The sequence below is a fragment of the Amborella trichopoda genome, chromosome 6 (genome assembly GCF_054954075.1).
Source record: "Amborella trichopoda isolate Santa Cruz 75 chromosome 6, AtrichopodaSantaCruz75HAP2 v2.0, whole genome shotgun sequence".
Classification (NCBI taxonomy): domain Eukaryota; kingdom Viridiplantae; phylum Streptophyta; class Magnoliopsida; order Amborellales; family Amborellaceae; genus Amborella; species Amborella trichopoda.
Genome location: NC_142341.1, coordinates 2,630,646 through 2,647,785, shown reverse-complemented (window position 1 = coordinate 2,647,785; position 17,140 = coordinate 2,630,646). Strand labels below are relative to the sequence as shown.

The following is a 17,140-nucleotide window of genomic DNA, read 5'->3' as shown; positions in this document are numbered from 1 at the left end:
CACACACACCTATGGACAACATCCCCTTCTCTCTCTGTCTCTCTCCACACCCACAATCAAGTCCTAACAAAACTAAATGAAAAAAAACCAAAATAATAAACCGAGTACAAATATCAAAAACAAAACTGAAAGTGGTTGAAGAGAAGTATGATTTGGAAAACAACCATTCATTAAAGAAGATGGCCACAGATGATTTTTGAATTAGAATCAAATGTTTTTTTGCCAAATGATTGTATGCTCCCGCGATAGTATACTGAAAATTAACCCCATTGCACTTTTTAGGGGCCCAATATTTAGAGATGTAACTTCCTCAACCCAGTAACCAACTCAAAAAGAAAAAAATCAAAATTATACGCTCTCTATATCTCCTGTAAAACGTAATGTCTAAGGAATGAAGAAAGACTGACTAATTTTTAGTGTTAAATCTAAGTATTTAGGAACTCAAGATTCCTTTTTAGTTTTTTTTGCAAATATGTATCTAGTTTCAAGATCAATAAAATCTTCCTAAATAGGTCCTTCTCTCAATGCAACATGTTTATAGTATGCTCTCGTCGGAGCATGCTACATTTCTTAAAAATAATAATTTTTTGGCCTTTGAATGCGGTTACGAAACCAATTGGTTCAAGACATTATAGAAGAAACGTTTTTAAGAGACTAGTAGTGTATAATAGATATGAGTGTATATTGACTCCCACAGGCAAGAAACTTGAGAAAATTATGTTGTTCTAAAATTTGTGGGAATCAGCTAAAAATCACCAAATAATTATTATCAAAATTTTTTTTGACTTTTGAGTTTTCTAGATCCCATTCTCCAAAATTGAAGGGTTTATATATAAAGAATGTAAACAATAAGACTATTTACTTTTAATACAAGGAGGTCAGAAGTACTTATAACCCTCCGATGAGAAATCTGATATCTTGGGTGTGTCACAAACTTTGAAAAAATTTATTTTGATGAAGTTTGAGCTCGGTCAAAGGAATAAGTATAGTCATTCAATTTCACATCCAATAGTCAAGATTAATTGTGACCACCTTGTACTAAAAGTATCTGTCATTGTATACTTTTTCTTTATATATAATTTTTTTTTTTCACTAAATACATAAGGGGAATTGGGACCCCTCAACGTGGGTCAGTATTATTGTCAGTGCTGCGATGTAGCCAAGGTTGGATTGGCCAACCTAAAGGGGGCCATGTTTTACTATTTACAAGAGTTATGCTAGTTAAAGGGTTTAAATTTTTACTTGCTGGTAGCATGCATCGTTACTTCCCATTATGTTGAGGGTTCAAGAGACATCCGATAAAATTGGATTATGTTCCCAGGAGCACGAAATCCTATATTATGATATATATATCCGCATTGGTTGGTATGGGCAAATATTGAACAACTCATTATCGTTATCGTCAAAATCTTTTCTCAACTAATTGGATCGGCTACATAAATCTTGATTTGCAAGAACCGAGCCACTGTCATACCAGATGTTTGTGAGGGCGGCTTGCCTTTTGGAGTGTCCTATAGCTGAGCTCAACATCGTACAATGTATAGAAAGTAGTTTCATTGAGAACAAAAGATGCTATGGAGGGTGTAGCCATGACCACTGTGGCTTCTTTCCCAATCACCCCTCTAGCCATGATCACTGTGGCTTCTTTCCCAATGTATAGAAAGTTGTTTTACTTTGATCATATTGTTAGGCCCATAAGCCTAAGCCATCACACTAAGAGGTGGACCCTCATGTCCCCATATATCTTTGTGTTCTTCAGCGGTGTAATAAATCTCTATTAAGGCTTGTTTCTTAGCTTATTTATGCTAAGTAATTGTTTTCTTTTATTATTATTGAAATAGGACTGGATTGGTTGGTTTGAGGCTCGGATCACCGACTAGTGCTTTTGTAGGTCTGGTATAGAATAAAAACTTAATTTGATTGAAAATTAGTCAAATCAATGTTAGATTAGTTTTGGCGGTCAGACCTATTTGTTTTTGGCCTGTTTCATTTGCAAAAAAAATTGATTGACATTTTTTTTAATATATTTTATATTTTTAAATTATTTCTCTTATTTTTTAATTTTTATAATCCAATCTAACCAATTTTGACTTGCTGTTGGACAGATCTTAACTAGACCAATGGCCAATCCAATATTGATAGCATTAGTTTTCATTTGGTAAAGATTTTCTTCACCTTTTTCTTCTCCAAGTTTCACTGGATTTTGTGTGGTTGGATACTCTCATTTCATTTCGCTTATAATGAAGGCTTATATGGTAAACTGAGGATAATTACTTATTTGGTTAATGATGTTCAAAACTCTAACTAAAAATAGAAGAAATCAATGGATACTCTTCTCCAAATCCAATAAATACTAGGAGGAAATGAAAGTGTTACACAGTATGAGCCACGTGTCATACATGGTTTTTCATGATTTTCCGAAACATATATAATCAAGGGGAATGAGATCTTGGAGTATCTAAACATAGAAGATTAGTAGGAAAGAGAGAGAAGATAGAGAGCACAAACATGCCCCAAAATAGACTTCTCATTTAATTGAGAATTGCATAAATGAAAAAACGTTTATATAAGGTTGACACTTTAAAATGTAGAATTAAGGTGCACTTCCAAAATCCTTCGAAAAAGGTTGTTTTAATGTTGAAAAAATATTAATCGATCATTATAATATCAAGATGTATTGATAGAAGAAAAGAATAGATTTTAAGTTCTAAAAATAGTACATATTGCGACACATTATCTGGACCATCTATTATCAAGATATTCATGTATTTATAGATTCGCTTGATTTATACTATTTTTGGAGTTTAGAATTTTATGATTAAAGATTAAAATAGATTCTCACACCATCTTAAAAAATTTTACACCAAAATTACATCTCATGACAAAGCTTAATGGTGCACCTTAATTTGATTGTTTAGGGTTACAACCTTATACAAACCACACCCAAAATTAAATAGATATAATAATAAGGGATGATATAGCATCAAGACCATGTGGACACACGTGGTGCACAAGCATCATTTATTAATTCATGCAAAACCTAGTCTTATCCAACGGTCTGAGTTTTATTTTTTATTTATATATTATTTTGAAATGAAAATTGGGCAATAGATGCATTTTTAAATGGTTCACCAAATAAAAAAATAAAAAAAATATTGAACAAAATAAAATGACCAGAGCCTTTGAAATATTTAGTGGCATTCTGATCAATTTTTGTTCAAAATATTTTTATTATTTTGATTTCATATGCAATATAAAAATACATCTACATACTAAATTTTTGATAAATAAATTTTTTAAATAAGTTGAAAATAAAATAATTCATTTGTGACCAATGGATGACGATAAATTTTTAAATAAATTGAAAAAAAAATAATTCATTTGTGACCGTCAACGAACCGCTAGAAGGTTCTTGTGCGCCCTTCAACCGGCTACATGATGTGGACATGAGACTTCCCCAGTTATAAAATCAAATATAGGCTTAAAGTTTAAACAATAAAGTAAAAATATTATTTTTCATAACCAAATAATTTTAAAGCAAGTTTTTCGGTCAACATTCTATCATGCAAAGACGTGTGATACTAAAACTGAAAAGTTGAGAGTGAGATACTGACTCAACAAGAAAAAAATATTACAAACAAAATGAGAAGAATAAAGGTATCAACTCAAGAGAGAAACGTGAAATAGGATTGATAATGCGAAAACAAGGATGATTGATTAGTAGGTCAAGCATTGGATATTAGGAAACATGAGAATAGTATTGAGGAAACATTAAAAAAAAAAAAAGGTACATATACATGTATTTCCTCTTACACCACCCCCTTAATACCTTAAAAAAACTGACTTCTAAACTATTTGAAAAAACAGGTAAGGCATATCTTCCCCCATTGAATTACCCAAAAACTGTATTTCTTATTGGAGAATTACATTCAATGTTTCATGTTATACCTATATAATGAGTATCATCTTGATCCTTCATACTCAATAGTAGATGGTAACCATAGAACATCTTTTTGTAGTTTGAAGATGGGGTAAAAGAGAGCCATGACCCTGGGCCTAAGGAGACAGGGTGGAGATCCTTGCCTACACAGAGATGGTGTGGCAAGCCACGCTGGCCGTGATCTCGACATGTTGTGGAGACAACGGTCCAGTTCACTGAGATTTGGAGGCAGATCCGAAAACCTCTTCGAGCTCGGAAGTTAAATAAGTTTCAAGCTTGCGTTGGATAGAGTAGCTACCCAAGGAGGCATGCTTTTCAGAATTTGAAACACACAAAAAAGGCTGTTGTTTCCAATCTGAAATTTTGGGATCCACTTAACCATCACCATATAAGTATTTTTTATAAGAAATTAGATTTTGAGTTTCTAAAAACTTAGATTTAGCTGTTAAAAAATTGGACGGTCTCCATTCAGGATGTTATTCTTTTGGGCACACATAAAGATTGCTTTATTTGAATTTGACCCCTAGGCTGAGAAGGTTATATCCCCTAGACATAAGTTGCTCCTGGAGGGTTTTACCAAAGGGAGTAAATCCATTATATGATCCTTGGGGAGCATATAATCTCGAGGCAGCACAAACGATTATGAACATAGAAACAAGGTGCTTTCTTTTCCTTCGTGTCTATCCTTGCTATTTGTGGAAACATTAGGAGCATGTCTACTATGCTCCTACCGGAGCATTACGGACAACTACTCCCCGATTTATTTGAGAGATTTTTTTTTTTCAATTTAAATTTTGAGAACCACCTAAAAATCATTAGATGATTATTTTCAAATGAAAAAAAAAAATTTAATTTTCAGCTCTCTAATATTTAGATCTCCTCCAATCTTGGGTATTATTTCTTTTTTGAGGTTAGTCTATGAAAAAGTTAAATCCCCCAAATTTGGGATGAAGTAAATGGACAGTATACTCCTACAGGGCATACAACAATACAGGGAATTCAGACCGGCCCTCCATTCTCAACTTACCAAATGGACGGTGGATGTCTGTCGTCGTTCTTTTGACATAAAAGCATGACAATGTCTCATCTCGACCGTCCTTAGATAAGGACGGATGGTTGATAGCTCGTCCGAGTACTCAACACTACAAGCACTGTGTATAGGATATTTTTCCAATGGACAATATCTCCATCTCACACGGGAATGGGGTTGGGGCATAAGTGGTTGGGGGTGAATGCATCAACATATCATCTCATCCTTCTCCCGCCATTAACGTATCTAAAAAAAAAAAAATCTCCATCTCACACAAGCACAAACACCCACACCCATATGGGTCTCACACAAGTGCTAGCAGAACAAATGAACAAAATAAAAAAAAGAAAACATTTATATTAGGTTGCAACTTTATTTGTAGAAATAAAGTTGCATTAATCTATCCATTTTATTTCACCATGTATTGATGTTGTTTTAAAAGATGTATCAAATCTACAACGGTGTAGAGTATCACAACTTTATTTCTACTATACCTGCCGCACTTAATGAAAAATGATAATTAGGTACTAATTGAATTGAAGAAGTAGTACCCAAAGTGCAACAAGATAAATGTCATAAAAAAAACAAACCAAGACTTCTTAGATAAAAAAGCCCAATTTCCTAAATTCTAGAGGAAGAGACGAATTTCTCTTTATCTATGTGATGATATTAAGATTAGAATTAAGGAATAGGAAACCAAATAAAGGAACTCTCTCTTGGCTCAAAAAACTGAAAATGAATGGAATAATGACGTAAAGATCTGATAAATGTTTTGTTAGAGACCAGAATATATTAAAAATCTGATAAATATTTTGGTCTATGCATATTTTCCTTGGCCCTAGCCCAAGGCAAATTACTTGGGTGAGTCCAACTGCACTCCCCCGCCTACTGTACAGGGCCCAAAAGCCCTTGAATTTTATTAAAAAATTAAAATAGAAAAGAGGAAATGTCAGACAAAACCAAGCACAAACTCAAAAGTCCAAATAAAAATAAAAAATTTTGTAAAAAAAAAATGATTACAGGGGATATTTAAATAATTCAGAAAATATAAAACTCGGGTGTGTGACAAGAACAAAAAATCACTAATATTTCCCAAAAATATCCACGTTACATACACAAATTTTATACATTGATTCTACATGTTTATATATTTTTCATGATTTTTCTATTTTCTTATATACCCCAAGTTGTACAGAGGTACTCAGCTCTCCAAGGGGGCGAGTCCGAGTGGACTCGATTATGGTAGATATAATAAACTGATAGAGCTTTAAAATAAAAAGCTTGGTTGTGTTTTTTGGGAACTTAGAAAAAAATTCTAAGGTTTAAGCCTTAAAAAAAAAAAAAAAAAAAAAAAAAAAAAATCTAGGATTTGAACCCTTACCTCCCCTTGGGTGTCTTAACCATCAGCCCCAAAGCCCTTGAAAAGAGCCAAAGGAATAACCAAAAAAAGGAATAAGAGAAAAATTACATGAAATACCAAAGGCATCATTGAGTACAGCGCTGCTGAAATTAGGGTTTTGGGTTCATCAACGCTGCACTCAAGGATGTGTATGGTTTTTCTCCCCATTGGGCCTCCTCAAGCATGAAATTGGTTTATTTTATACCTGATTGGTCCCAATGTAGTACATTGTAGTATATTGTACTATCTAGGAAGGTACTTCTTTTCTCAATAGTACTTTGTTTTACTGCTTGTGGGTTATTTACAGTGTCAGTACTTGGGTTTTCCACAGAATACTAGTGCCTCCCAAGTCATCCAGGGTCAACAATATGCGGCAATATATGCATTGCCATGTATTGGGTGCATGTCGGAACCACTACTCCGGATGAGTACTCGGCCCATGCCTCATCTGAGCAGTCGACCTGAGTTTGAGTAACTCGGCTGAAGTAGTGCCGAAATGCTCAAGCAGTAAAAAAAAAAAAAAAAAAAAAGCCTACATATTATAAAAATCCAAAAAAATAAAAAATGTATGTTTAAAGTAAGATCAAGCAAAACACATCAAAATGCGATTAGAAAAGGATTACAAAATAAATTTTAAAAAATCAACTTGTAACTAGGGGTGTTTTTTGAAATAATCCAAAAAAAATGAAAAAATATAAAAATAAGTATTTATGGCCCAAACACTTTCCAATCTTTGTGAAAATGATTGAAAATATAAAAAAATGTATGGCAAATAAATTCGTTATTTTTTTGGATTTTTTTTTGAATTTTTTGATTTTTTTTAAATATCTCAAAGTACGACACCCCAAGTCGGGAAAACTCTGGCTCGCCAATGTGATGAGTCTCGAGTAGTCAAATAATAATCGTGTGCATTTAAAAGGAGGAATGGCACCACTTCAACTGTCTATTGTCGGCATTGGATTGGTGGAGAGGGTACTAGCAATATGTAGGAAACCCAAAAATGTTGGCATAGAATTATCCCTTTTTACTCATAATTATCAAGACCAGACACTAGATCAGGCTACCCAATTCGACCAGTCAGACTGCTAACCGATGTCTTGATCGGTCCAATTCAAAACTCATGTGTAGCCTGTCAAAGTTAATGTTTTACTGATTTTGGCTAATCAGACTGGCCATAATTGACACGTCGGACCCACTAAACAAAGTTGTGTTTTTTGTAATATATTTTATATTTTTAAAACATTATTCATATTTTTTTCTTAATTCAGTCCAATTGGTTTGATCAACAGTCAGGCTAGTTTTGATTAGATCAAACCCCTTAATGATTTAATGGGTATCTGATTCTCGCAATATTGCTTATGCTTTTCCACTGTTCAAAGTGGCGATTGTCTTTGTGGTGGGCTAATCAAATTAAGGAACACAACTAAAGAAAGGAAGATTATTTTGCACACACAATTACTTTTGCTCCTTTTTCTTTGAGAATGAATTTTTTTTGGGTAGTTCAGCAATAGGAATCAAACTTGATGCCGCTAATTACTCAAGCCTAAGCCTGATTTATAAAAGGAGAGAAAAATATGACAAATTTCTTTGGCAATTGTAATTAGTTGGAACGAAAATACAACATTTTCCTCTTTTATCTTTATGCATGTTCACACGAAGAAGCACACACATCGTTGGAAGCTTGCTTGTGTAAACAGCTAAGTAGAAACCCACCACTCTATTATGCATTATATCACTAGTTGAAAGGTAGCAGTACTCCTGTCTCATGTATTCAACAAAGTACATAGCATGTGAATGCTGATCTTCCAATACCATTTTTTGAATTAGCTGACTTTGGATAAGCCATAAGGTGATTAACAATTCGCGCATCCAACTTAGGAATTGCTTGAGTAAGACCAGATCAAGACCATGCGATTTCGTAGAGAGAAGCCCAATAATCAAGAGAGTCACCCTATACCAAGGTCCCCTAATGGGAAAAATTGGTTGAGTCAGCCTAGGACTTGGTCTCTGAATCAGCCTCTGACTTGGCTGAATCTATAATGAAATGGCTAAAAACTGGGTAGTTATTACCAAAAAAGATAGAATCTCTAATTTTTTTTGACTATTTTGATTCCGATCCGATGTTTCAAATATCAGACTGTATCTTAAACCCAGTCCCGTCAAGTCCCGTTAACTACTTTTACGTTTTTGTTTTTGAACCTTTAACATCTGATCGGGATCTGATGTTAGGAACATGGGATCGACATTGTTCATAACAAATGAACATCAAAATTGTGCGGTCCGAAACATCGGATCGCATCGCGGGCTCATAACAAATCGTTTCTTGGGTGTTTTACTAGACACCCTAGGAAGGAACCAACAGTGCTCTATGCAATTAAACGACAACCAATTTGAAGGTTTCTTGGGAAGCAATCAACCTGGGAATCTCTCCAAGCTTCGTATTCTTGTTCCGAAGCCCATTTTATTGAAAGCATCCCCAAAAAGATAACCCACTTCAAGAACGTCCAGTTCATGAAATATTCGTACCAGGAGTGTTAAGTTGCGGTCACATCGGACCGGGGTCAAAATTGTCAAAATAAAAAAAATTGAGATTTCTTGGAGATTAACGGATTTTTAAACCATTTCCTTAACGGACCTTTAATCCGGTCCGTACGTAAAGTTCCATTGTTTTTACTTGCCCTAACCGGCTCTGTTATTCGGGAGAGAGAGGGATTCTAAATGGGAAAAGCAGGTCTAGGTCGAGCTCGAGCTCGAGCTCGAGCTCAGGAGCGGAGGCAATCGAGGCTCAATGAGGTCGCTCGCCTTAGACAAGTGCCCTATACTCAACAACAAAGGTCAGCTCTATTTACCCTTAGTTTTTTGACTCATAATTATACTCCATTGTAGTTAACCAGTTTCAAACAAATAAAAAATAAAATCCATTGTTAGTATGTACTTTAATCCTCAGAAACCATGTTCAATTCGATTTTTGTGAACTATTTGGGTTTTGAATTGGGGTTTTTTCGACTAAGAAATGTGATTCTTGCTATCTGTTCTGTTGTTCAATTCATTGATTCTTCTCACTTAGATTTTATCGCTGAGTTTTTATAGGAAATATGATTTCCTTATCAAGTTGAAAACTTCTAATGGTAGGGATGCCTAAATAATCATAATAGCCTATAAAACTGCTGCTTGGTTTTCATTTTATAGTGACATGATTGTGTTAAATTGTGTTTGTAGCGGATTTGCAAGAACTTCTTGCCAATAAGTCTTTGCTAGGCCTCTATTTCGTTATGTTCAATTGTTAGCTGCATTACTGTAGGAAATTGAACCTACTCTAGACTGTTTTCAAGTTTTGTGCCCGCTAATGAGTGTAATTGATAATTTAGTATGGTAATCTGGGTGGAAATATCTTTCTTCCTTGATGGTGGGTTAAATTTGCATTCCAACCTGGAATCTAAGGGTTTATACCAGTCTTCTAAAACTCGAGTGAGTCCACTTGACTCTGCCTGAGTTACTCGCACTTGGCAGGGTGCCGAGTCTGAGTAGGAAAGGCTAAACTCAACTGGTTCGTACATTTTAGTATTATAACTTTCCGGGTCCTTGACTGGCTTGACTGAGTTTGCACAGATGACTTGGACTCCAGGGCTTGCTGAGTGCCTAGTTCGAGCCTTGTATTTGAACTGAGTGCTTCATCAGGATACGATGCTTACGATTAAGCATTTTGAATTTATATTTGGCAATTATAGGATGTAAACTTATAGTGCGTGTTTCTTAATTGTTTATGATGGAAAGTCTTCTCAAATATCACCCTTATTGCTTTGATTATCATTTGCATATTTCAAGTCTAACTAGTTATGCTTAACTTTTTTGAATATTTGCCTCTCTCATTTATGATGCGTATTAAACCATGACTTCTTTTTTTTAACTCCGCCATGACCGGTTCCAAGCTGGTCATGCTGGTCCCATGACCGGTTCCAAGCTGGTCATGCTGGTCCCAACTCCCTAGCCCGGATAAAGGAAGAGGTTTAGGTACGTAGCTAACATAAAACTTTGCCACATTGTTTCATGTATCCTAAACCTACGTTAGCCGATCCCAAATAGTTGGGATAAGGCTTAGATGATGATGATGGCTGGTTATTATGAACTTTTACAAATATTTGCCTCTCCAATTTACTTCTTATTCAACCATGACTTTTTTCTTTTTTCAAGTCTTTATTTTAAGTGGGAATTGATTGTTTTCCGTATTGTGGTTTAGATGGTGGTGCTCAGAAACAACAGCTGTTGTGACTGGAAGTAACAGAGGAATTGGATTTGAGATTGTTCGACAACTTTCAAAGCATGGCCTCAGAGTTATTTTAACATCAAGGGATGTTAGTAAAGGTCAGGAAGCCATGACCTCTTTGCAGAGGGAAGGTTTTAATGTGGATTTTCATCAACTGGACATTTCTGACCATGACTCCATCACACGATTTTCTGAGTGGATTGTTCAAAAATATGACGGACTTGATGTTCTGGTCAGAAGCTTTATTTGTTTTTCATGTAGTTTACATTTTGAATTTTCTTTGTTGTGTCATGGAAATGCACTTTTGACTCTAAATGATGCTCAGTTAGTTTTCCTATAGACCAGAGTTTTTATGCCCACTAAAACATCATGGGCAGTTTCATTGTCATTTGTTTGAGAGTTTTTGGCCAAGGTGACAACATTTTCAAATCTTCTTTCCTGACATATATAAGGTTTATGGCCAGTTGACAAGAGAAAACAAGAGAAAAGGAACATCCTATGCTCATTTAAATTTTGTTCTATGAGGGTTGTGTATTTAGGGGCTTAGTGGACCTTATGGGGCTGTTTGGGTACGTGGAAATCTATTGTTAGATTTGTTCTATGATGGTTGTGTATTTAGGGGCTCAGTGGACCTTATGGGGCCGTTTGAGTACGTAGAAATCTATTATGTGACAATAAATTACAAAGAAATATGACATTTACACTGTTTGGGTACATTTTAATAGTAAGGAAATGGAAAGACATTACCCGAGATTTTCTCAAAAATCACGAAATCCATTAAACGATGGGTGAAAAATCTATTATGAGGTTGACGGGTAATCTTTGGAAATCTTTAGCATGCGTCTCTCTGCCCTTTCCCCGCATAAAAAAATATTTCCCTCTTTCTATACGTTGTATTGTATAATTATTAACGGAAGTAGAAAGTGAAAGTAGGGGATATGAAAAGGGGAATCTAAATTGATTTAACAGGTGTAAAAGGACAATTTTCTACTGCAATCAAAATAAATTTTTTTTATATCCCTATATCCCCAATTTGGATTGTACTCCTCATCTGACTCTCATATAAAAATAAATTTTTTTAATAATCGACAAGTAAAAGTAGGGGGGAATCTAAATTGATTTGATCAGTTGTAGAACTTGATGAGGTACAATTTTCTACTGCAATCATAATAAAAAAAGTTCTACATCCCTCTATCCCCAATTTGGGTTGTAGCCCGCCTTCCATTCTCGTATAAAAACAAAAATAATAATTGGTAATCAATGAGAAATTACTCAACACAATAATAATAAAAAAATTCACACAACATAATCCTCATAAGAGATTAGTAAAAGCTCAATTGAAATAAGATACCTCTTTAGTATCCTTCAATGCTTCAAAATTTTCTACTGCAATTACCAAACCTTCTAGTTTACTAATCAAATTTCTTCCCATTTTTTAATTTGTACCATAAAGATTTTGATTTTGGTATCATAAATTTATTGATTATTTGAAATTATATCTAGAGAGACATTTGAAAGACTTATAAAAAAATAAATAAAAATAAGGCTTATCTCAATAAAATCATGTTATTCCAATCATATTATTCCAATGACTTATCATGTTGAAACCAAAGTCTAATCATGTTAGCCAAACATAACTATATTTTTCATATTTGGATAGTAATGCATTTCTCATATTTCTTCCAGACATAGCCAAACAGTAGCAATGTATTTCCCAAGTTGCATCTAAATACTATCAAAATAGTGACAATCTATTTGCAGGTAATGTATTACACCTGTAATATATTTCACAGACAATATATTTTTACCAAACGGCCCCTATGTGTTTGATCCTTGCTTGCGGATTACATTGATATTGGTTGAGAAAGGGGTTTGTGAGACAGTGAGTCATCTCTATTTATGAGATATCTGCCACTCAGGCTCAGTTTTGAAGCTCCAAGGTTCACAGTATCTCCCATGAATTTTAAATCTCTACTGTCCTATTTAATGATTTCGAGTAAAATTGCCCTCCATGATCCAACAGAGCTCCCTCTTCTGCCTCAATAGAGTTAGAAATTTCCCCTAACACTTTTAAGGTCTTGAGAGCCAAGCTGTCTGTAATTGAGTCAGCTCTCTTGACAGCCAAGGTTCCCCCGGCAAAACTTTAATTCAACACACTTTTGCCAAATGGCACTTGTTTTACTTTTCTCTTCTCCAAAGGAGTTGAAATTTCTGACCATGCCCTGAGTGCTTGTTTCAGCCCCCATGTATAACTTTTTCTAGTTTAGAAAATGTGCTGGATGCCAAGGATCTTGATCTATGTAGATATCTCATGACAGTTTGCAATTCACTATTTAGAAATATGGTTTCCCATGCTTTTGTTTTGTTACTCTATACCAATTGGTTGATGGGCTGATGTTACTGGTTTTTGGTGCAAAGCAAAATATTCCATTGTAGACTCCAGTCCTTGTAGTCTGAATTTATGCTTGATTCTGTGTATTCTGTCTTTGGCTCCATTGCAATTTTCCATGTATGATATAGCTTTAGAGTATCTTGTTCTTCTTTAGTGAAGCAGCCTTATGCTTAGCAATGGACCTCTCAGGAAGTTATTTGAAAAATGCACTTTTCATGGCTGCCTTCAACACTCTTACCAGCCATAAAAAAAGAAGTGAAAAACAACATACTGACTATGAAGAGAGTGTCCATCCACATGTTGCCATCGTTCATGTTCTTGTAAACCTGCGTGCATGCTGTCGTTCTTCAAGCATTCATTTCTGCCCCTTCACTAGATTGAAGCATACCCATGCATCCCATGATGCTACATATTATGTTGATTGCTACGTAGGTTGACTATCCCCTCACTTCTAGAGAAATACCCGGTTGTAACAAAGTAGACATGTCTGGGTACAATAGATCTATTGGCTGCAATGCCGTTTAGTCTTATATATTTAACAGTTTGTTGTTAAGGTCATTTGTTCCCTGTGAACTGAATAAACTGGTCCTGTTGCAGATCAACAATGCCGGTGTTAATTTTAATCTTGGGTCAGATAATTCCATGGAATTTGCTGAGGAGGTTATTAGAACAAACTATCTGGGCACCAAACTGATGATTGAAGCCATGGTACCACGAATGAAGCCTTCCCCTTTTGGTGCTCGTATAGTGAATGTTAGCTCAAGACTTGGGAGGCTCAATGGCAGGCGAAATGTAAGTCCATCTACATGTGTTTTCTTTCTAGGATAGTATACCGGAAGACAATGAACTATGGCATACGGTACTGCAAGGTTACATCTGCCAACCATTCTCAGTGATGACTGGTTTTAGATTGACTGGGAGTGGAATCCTCACGGAACAGTTAATCTCCAACCTGACCTGTTGGTAGATTGGATTACTATATAACATAGTCTATTGAGTTATGATCTTCTTCCCTTTTCTTCTTTATTTTTATTTTGTATTCTTTATTTTTAATATTTGGTATTCAAATCTGAAGTTTTTTCTGTGCTTTTTGGTTGATCTTTTATGTCTTTGTCTGGGCTGAGCCTTTTCTTGGTCAACTCCTGTTTGTATCACTGTTAAATTTTTTAGAGGGAACCAAGCATGGGATTCTGAATTCTTTTCAGAAATTCTCAGTTAAAAACTTTTAAGTTTTTGACAGAACACCAAACCACTGGTTTCCTCTAGTTAAATGATTCTGACCCTCAGATTCATAAAACATGTAGTATAATTTTCATAAATAGCTGAAAGCTCTCTGCTTTTTGCATGCAACTATGCCCTAATATAAGCAAATGAGCTAACTATCCATACTTTACTGATAATCATATGAATATACTTAAACCATTTGTGCATGTTTGTTTGCTAAATTGTAAAAAAAATCCCTCAATTACCCTTAGCAAGAAGCCCTCGACCAGCCCTGCACACTAAGCCAATCTCATTACCCCGCCCCCTTTTAGAACTTAGATGTTTGGCTTTCTTTTGGTCCTTAAGACAAATTATCTAAAATAAAAGTAGAAAAACACAAACATTGATATATCTCGAAACTAACTATAAACCATACTTTGCATTTGACTGTTATTGTATTCCATTTTGAGTATTGTAAGCTTTTATTAGGAATGTACCAAAATATCAAAAGGAATGTAGAGAATGATAGTCCATTACTGTCCAATGAAATTATGAATGGTGATAGAAAAAGAAATGGGATAACTTGATGGGATCTTAATGGAATGTCTTACTGTACCTCGTCGTAACTTCAATGGATTTCAGTTTCTGTAATCAATTGAAGTACACTATACGTTTGACATGATAATTTATAAACTTTGACTATTCTGACTTTTAGACATTGAAGATGTGAGCCAAGCTCTCAACCTCTCTTACACATGCTCCCCCCTTTCCTCAGAGACTAGGAGATGCAGCCCTGAGGCAACAACTTTCAGATGATGCTACACTTTCTGAAGAACTAATCAATTGCACTGTTTCAAAATTCCTTGAACAAGTTAAGCAGGGCTCTTGGGTCTCTGGTGGGTGGCCCCAAAATTTCACTGACTACTCAGTCTCGAAATTGGCTGTGAATGCGTACACTCGCCTCTTGGCAAAGAGGCTGTTGACTCGGTCTGATGTCCAAAAAGTATACATCAATTGCTATTGTCCAGGCTGGGTTAAGACTGCCATGACTGGGTGGCAAGGCAATAATACCTTAGAAGAAGGTGCCGATACAGGGGTGTGGCTTGCTCTTATGTCTTGTCCACTACCCTCTGGAAAATTCTTCGCCGAGCGTCGTGAAATCAGTTTTTAATTTAAGGTGGTGAAGTCTTAAACAGTGAGAAAAATTAAGGGAAAGTATCAAATCAGTGTCACAAAACACGTCTGCATGAATCTTGCAGCTGCTACCCAACCTTGACAGTTTTGAAGTGTGAAAGTGACTAACATATCCTTACCTAGGTCTTGAGCATCCGACCTAGGGTGGCAGGTAAGTAGTCACTTTTTAAGGAATGAACGGCCAAGGCAGAAGATCAAACATTCAAGTTTTCAGAGAACCTCCATGATATTTGCTGGTATTTGGGCATGGCTTTGGTTTTCGTCCTAAATTTACTGTGGTATATGGGTTTGATGACATGGAAAAGAGCACTTGGCGATTCGGCCCCAAATTCATAATTTGGAAGAAAGTTTGGACATTTCGAACTGTTGTTCAAACTGTTCATATTGGTTTACTGGAACCGTCCTGCCTCATGTTGGGTATTCTTGAGTGTTTATTGCAACGATGTTAGATGTAGGCTATCAAGTATTCAATTATTTACAATATTAGTTCCCATTCTGTATGAATTATGAAGGAGATGGAAGATTATTCTCTTCGTTTACTGTATATTATTATTATTATTATACTTGAATGTTTACTTGGGAGTTGGTGGGAGTGGAACTCTATACTGAGGTTGAGGAAAATTACATAAAACTAACCTAAATTGAAATTACTGCACATGGGAACCCATACTATTTTTGATATTACACACCTATTACCTTCTTACTGTGTGAATATTTTAGATCTTTTTGGGTGAAATTGCCCATCACAGTCAAACAATTTAAATTTTAAGTTTAAGTTTGAAACTTAAAGTCGACCTCGGTTCGTTTGCAGGGAAAAACAGTAGGTGGTTCGTCACTTGGAGCATTGAACAGGCTTCGAGAAAGAATGTTCAGTCTGACGCTTGATTCAATGCAATGAGTTAAGGTCAGCTCGGCACTTGGAGTGCCAAATAGACTTCGGGTTTCAAAACAAGATGAAAATGACACTTTAAACTTAAAATTTGAAGTGCTCAACTGCGACAGACTTTAGGTTTCAATACAAGATGAAAATGACACTTTAAAAATTAAAATTTCAAGTGTTGAACTGTGAGGCATTTTCATTGAAATTGACCTTCAAAAAAATATCTGGATGGGTCAATTAAAAAAAAAATAAAAAATCCTTGGATGGGTCAATACAAAATAAAATAAAATAAATAAAAAGTGCAATAACAAAAGAAAAAGTATACGATAAGATCATTTACCTTTCGCACAAGCAAAAGAAAAAGTATATGATAAGATATTTACCTTTCGTACAAGATACCGTAATGATTTTTAAATGTTAGATGTGAAGTCAGCACAAGATACCGCAATGATTTTTAGTTGTTGGATGTGAAGTCAAAACGTTGTGGGGGATCCTATTTGTAGAAAATTTAATGAAGGTTTGTTTACTGATGAGTGTTACTTCTTTATCTTTACATGCTTTTGAGGGTTTCTCTCTCTAACTTTGAGACATTTATATAGAAAAATAATCCTGCGGTTCTCAAGATTTGTATAGAAATATATAGAAAGAGGAGTTTCTTTTTTATTTAGGAAATACGCTTTATAAATCACATTGAAGCAGAGATGGAGAGAAATTTCTCTGTGGATCTCCATTAAAGTAAAAGAGGATTTTTAGGGTCTAAAATAGTTAAAAGTCTTTATCTGCCCTTTCTTTAATTTTTTATTTTTCAACTGTGCTGTATGTCGTTGTTTGGTCTTTA

At 35.1% G+C, this 17,140-nt stretch overlaps 1 protein-coding gene and 1 long non-coding RNA gene across 5 annotated transcripts; one reads left to right on the top strand and one right to left on the bottom strand.

Moving 5' to 3' along the window:
* Nucleotides 1-2,320: 2,320 nt before the first annotated feature.
* Nucleotides 2,321-6,550, bottom strand: LOC110007293 (uncharacterized). The gene is made up of 2 exons (XR_002280981.2): nt 6,352-6,550; nt 2,321-5,216 (listed from the first exon to the last, which is right to left on the bottom strand). It is a non-coding gene; the product is annotated as an uncharacterized LOC110007293 (long non-coding RNA).
* Nucleotides 6,551-9,067: 2,517 nt separating this feature from the next.
* On the top strand, nt 9,068-16,832 carry LOC18434512 (short-chain dehydrogenase/reductase 2). 4 transcript variants are annotated; one of them, XM_088870185.1, is made up of 4 exons: nt 9,068-9,203; nt 10,607-10,865; nt 13,623-13,817; nt 16,234-16,832. In XM_088870185.1, the coding sequence occupies exons 1-4, from the start codon at nt 9,088-9,090 to the stop codon at nt 16,318-16,320; spliced, it is 657 nt and encodes a 218-aa protein (XP_088726311.1). In that variant the 5' UTR covers nt 9,068-9,087; the 3' UTR covers nt 16,321-16,832. The 4 variants fall into 4 exon arrangements, with proteins under 4 accessions (XP_088726311.1, XP_006844645.1, XP_088726312.1 ...); XM_006844582.4 differs by lacking the exon at nt 16,234-16,832 and adding an exon at nt 15,004-15,966; XM_088870186.1 differs by lacking the exon at nt 16,234-16,832 and adding an exon at nt 14,944-15,966.
* The last annotated feature ends 308 nt before the right edge of the window (nt 16,833-17,140 follow it).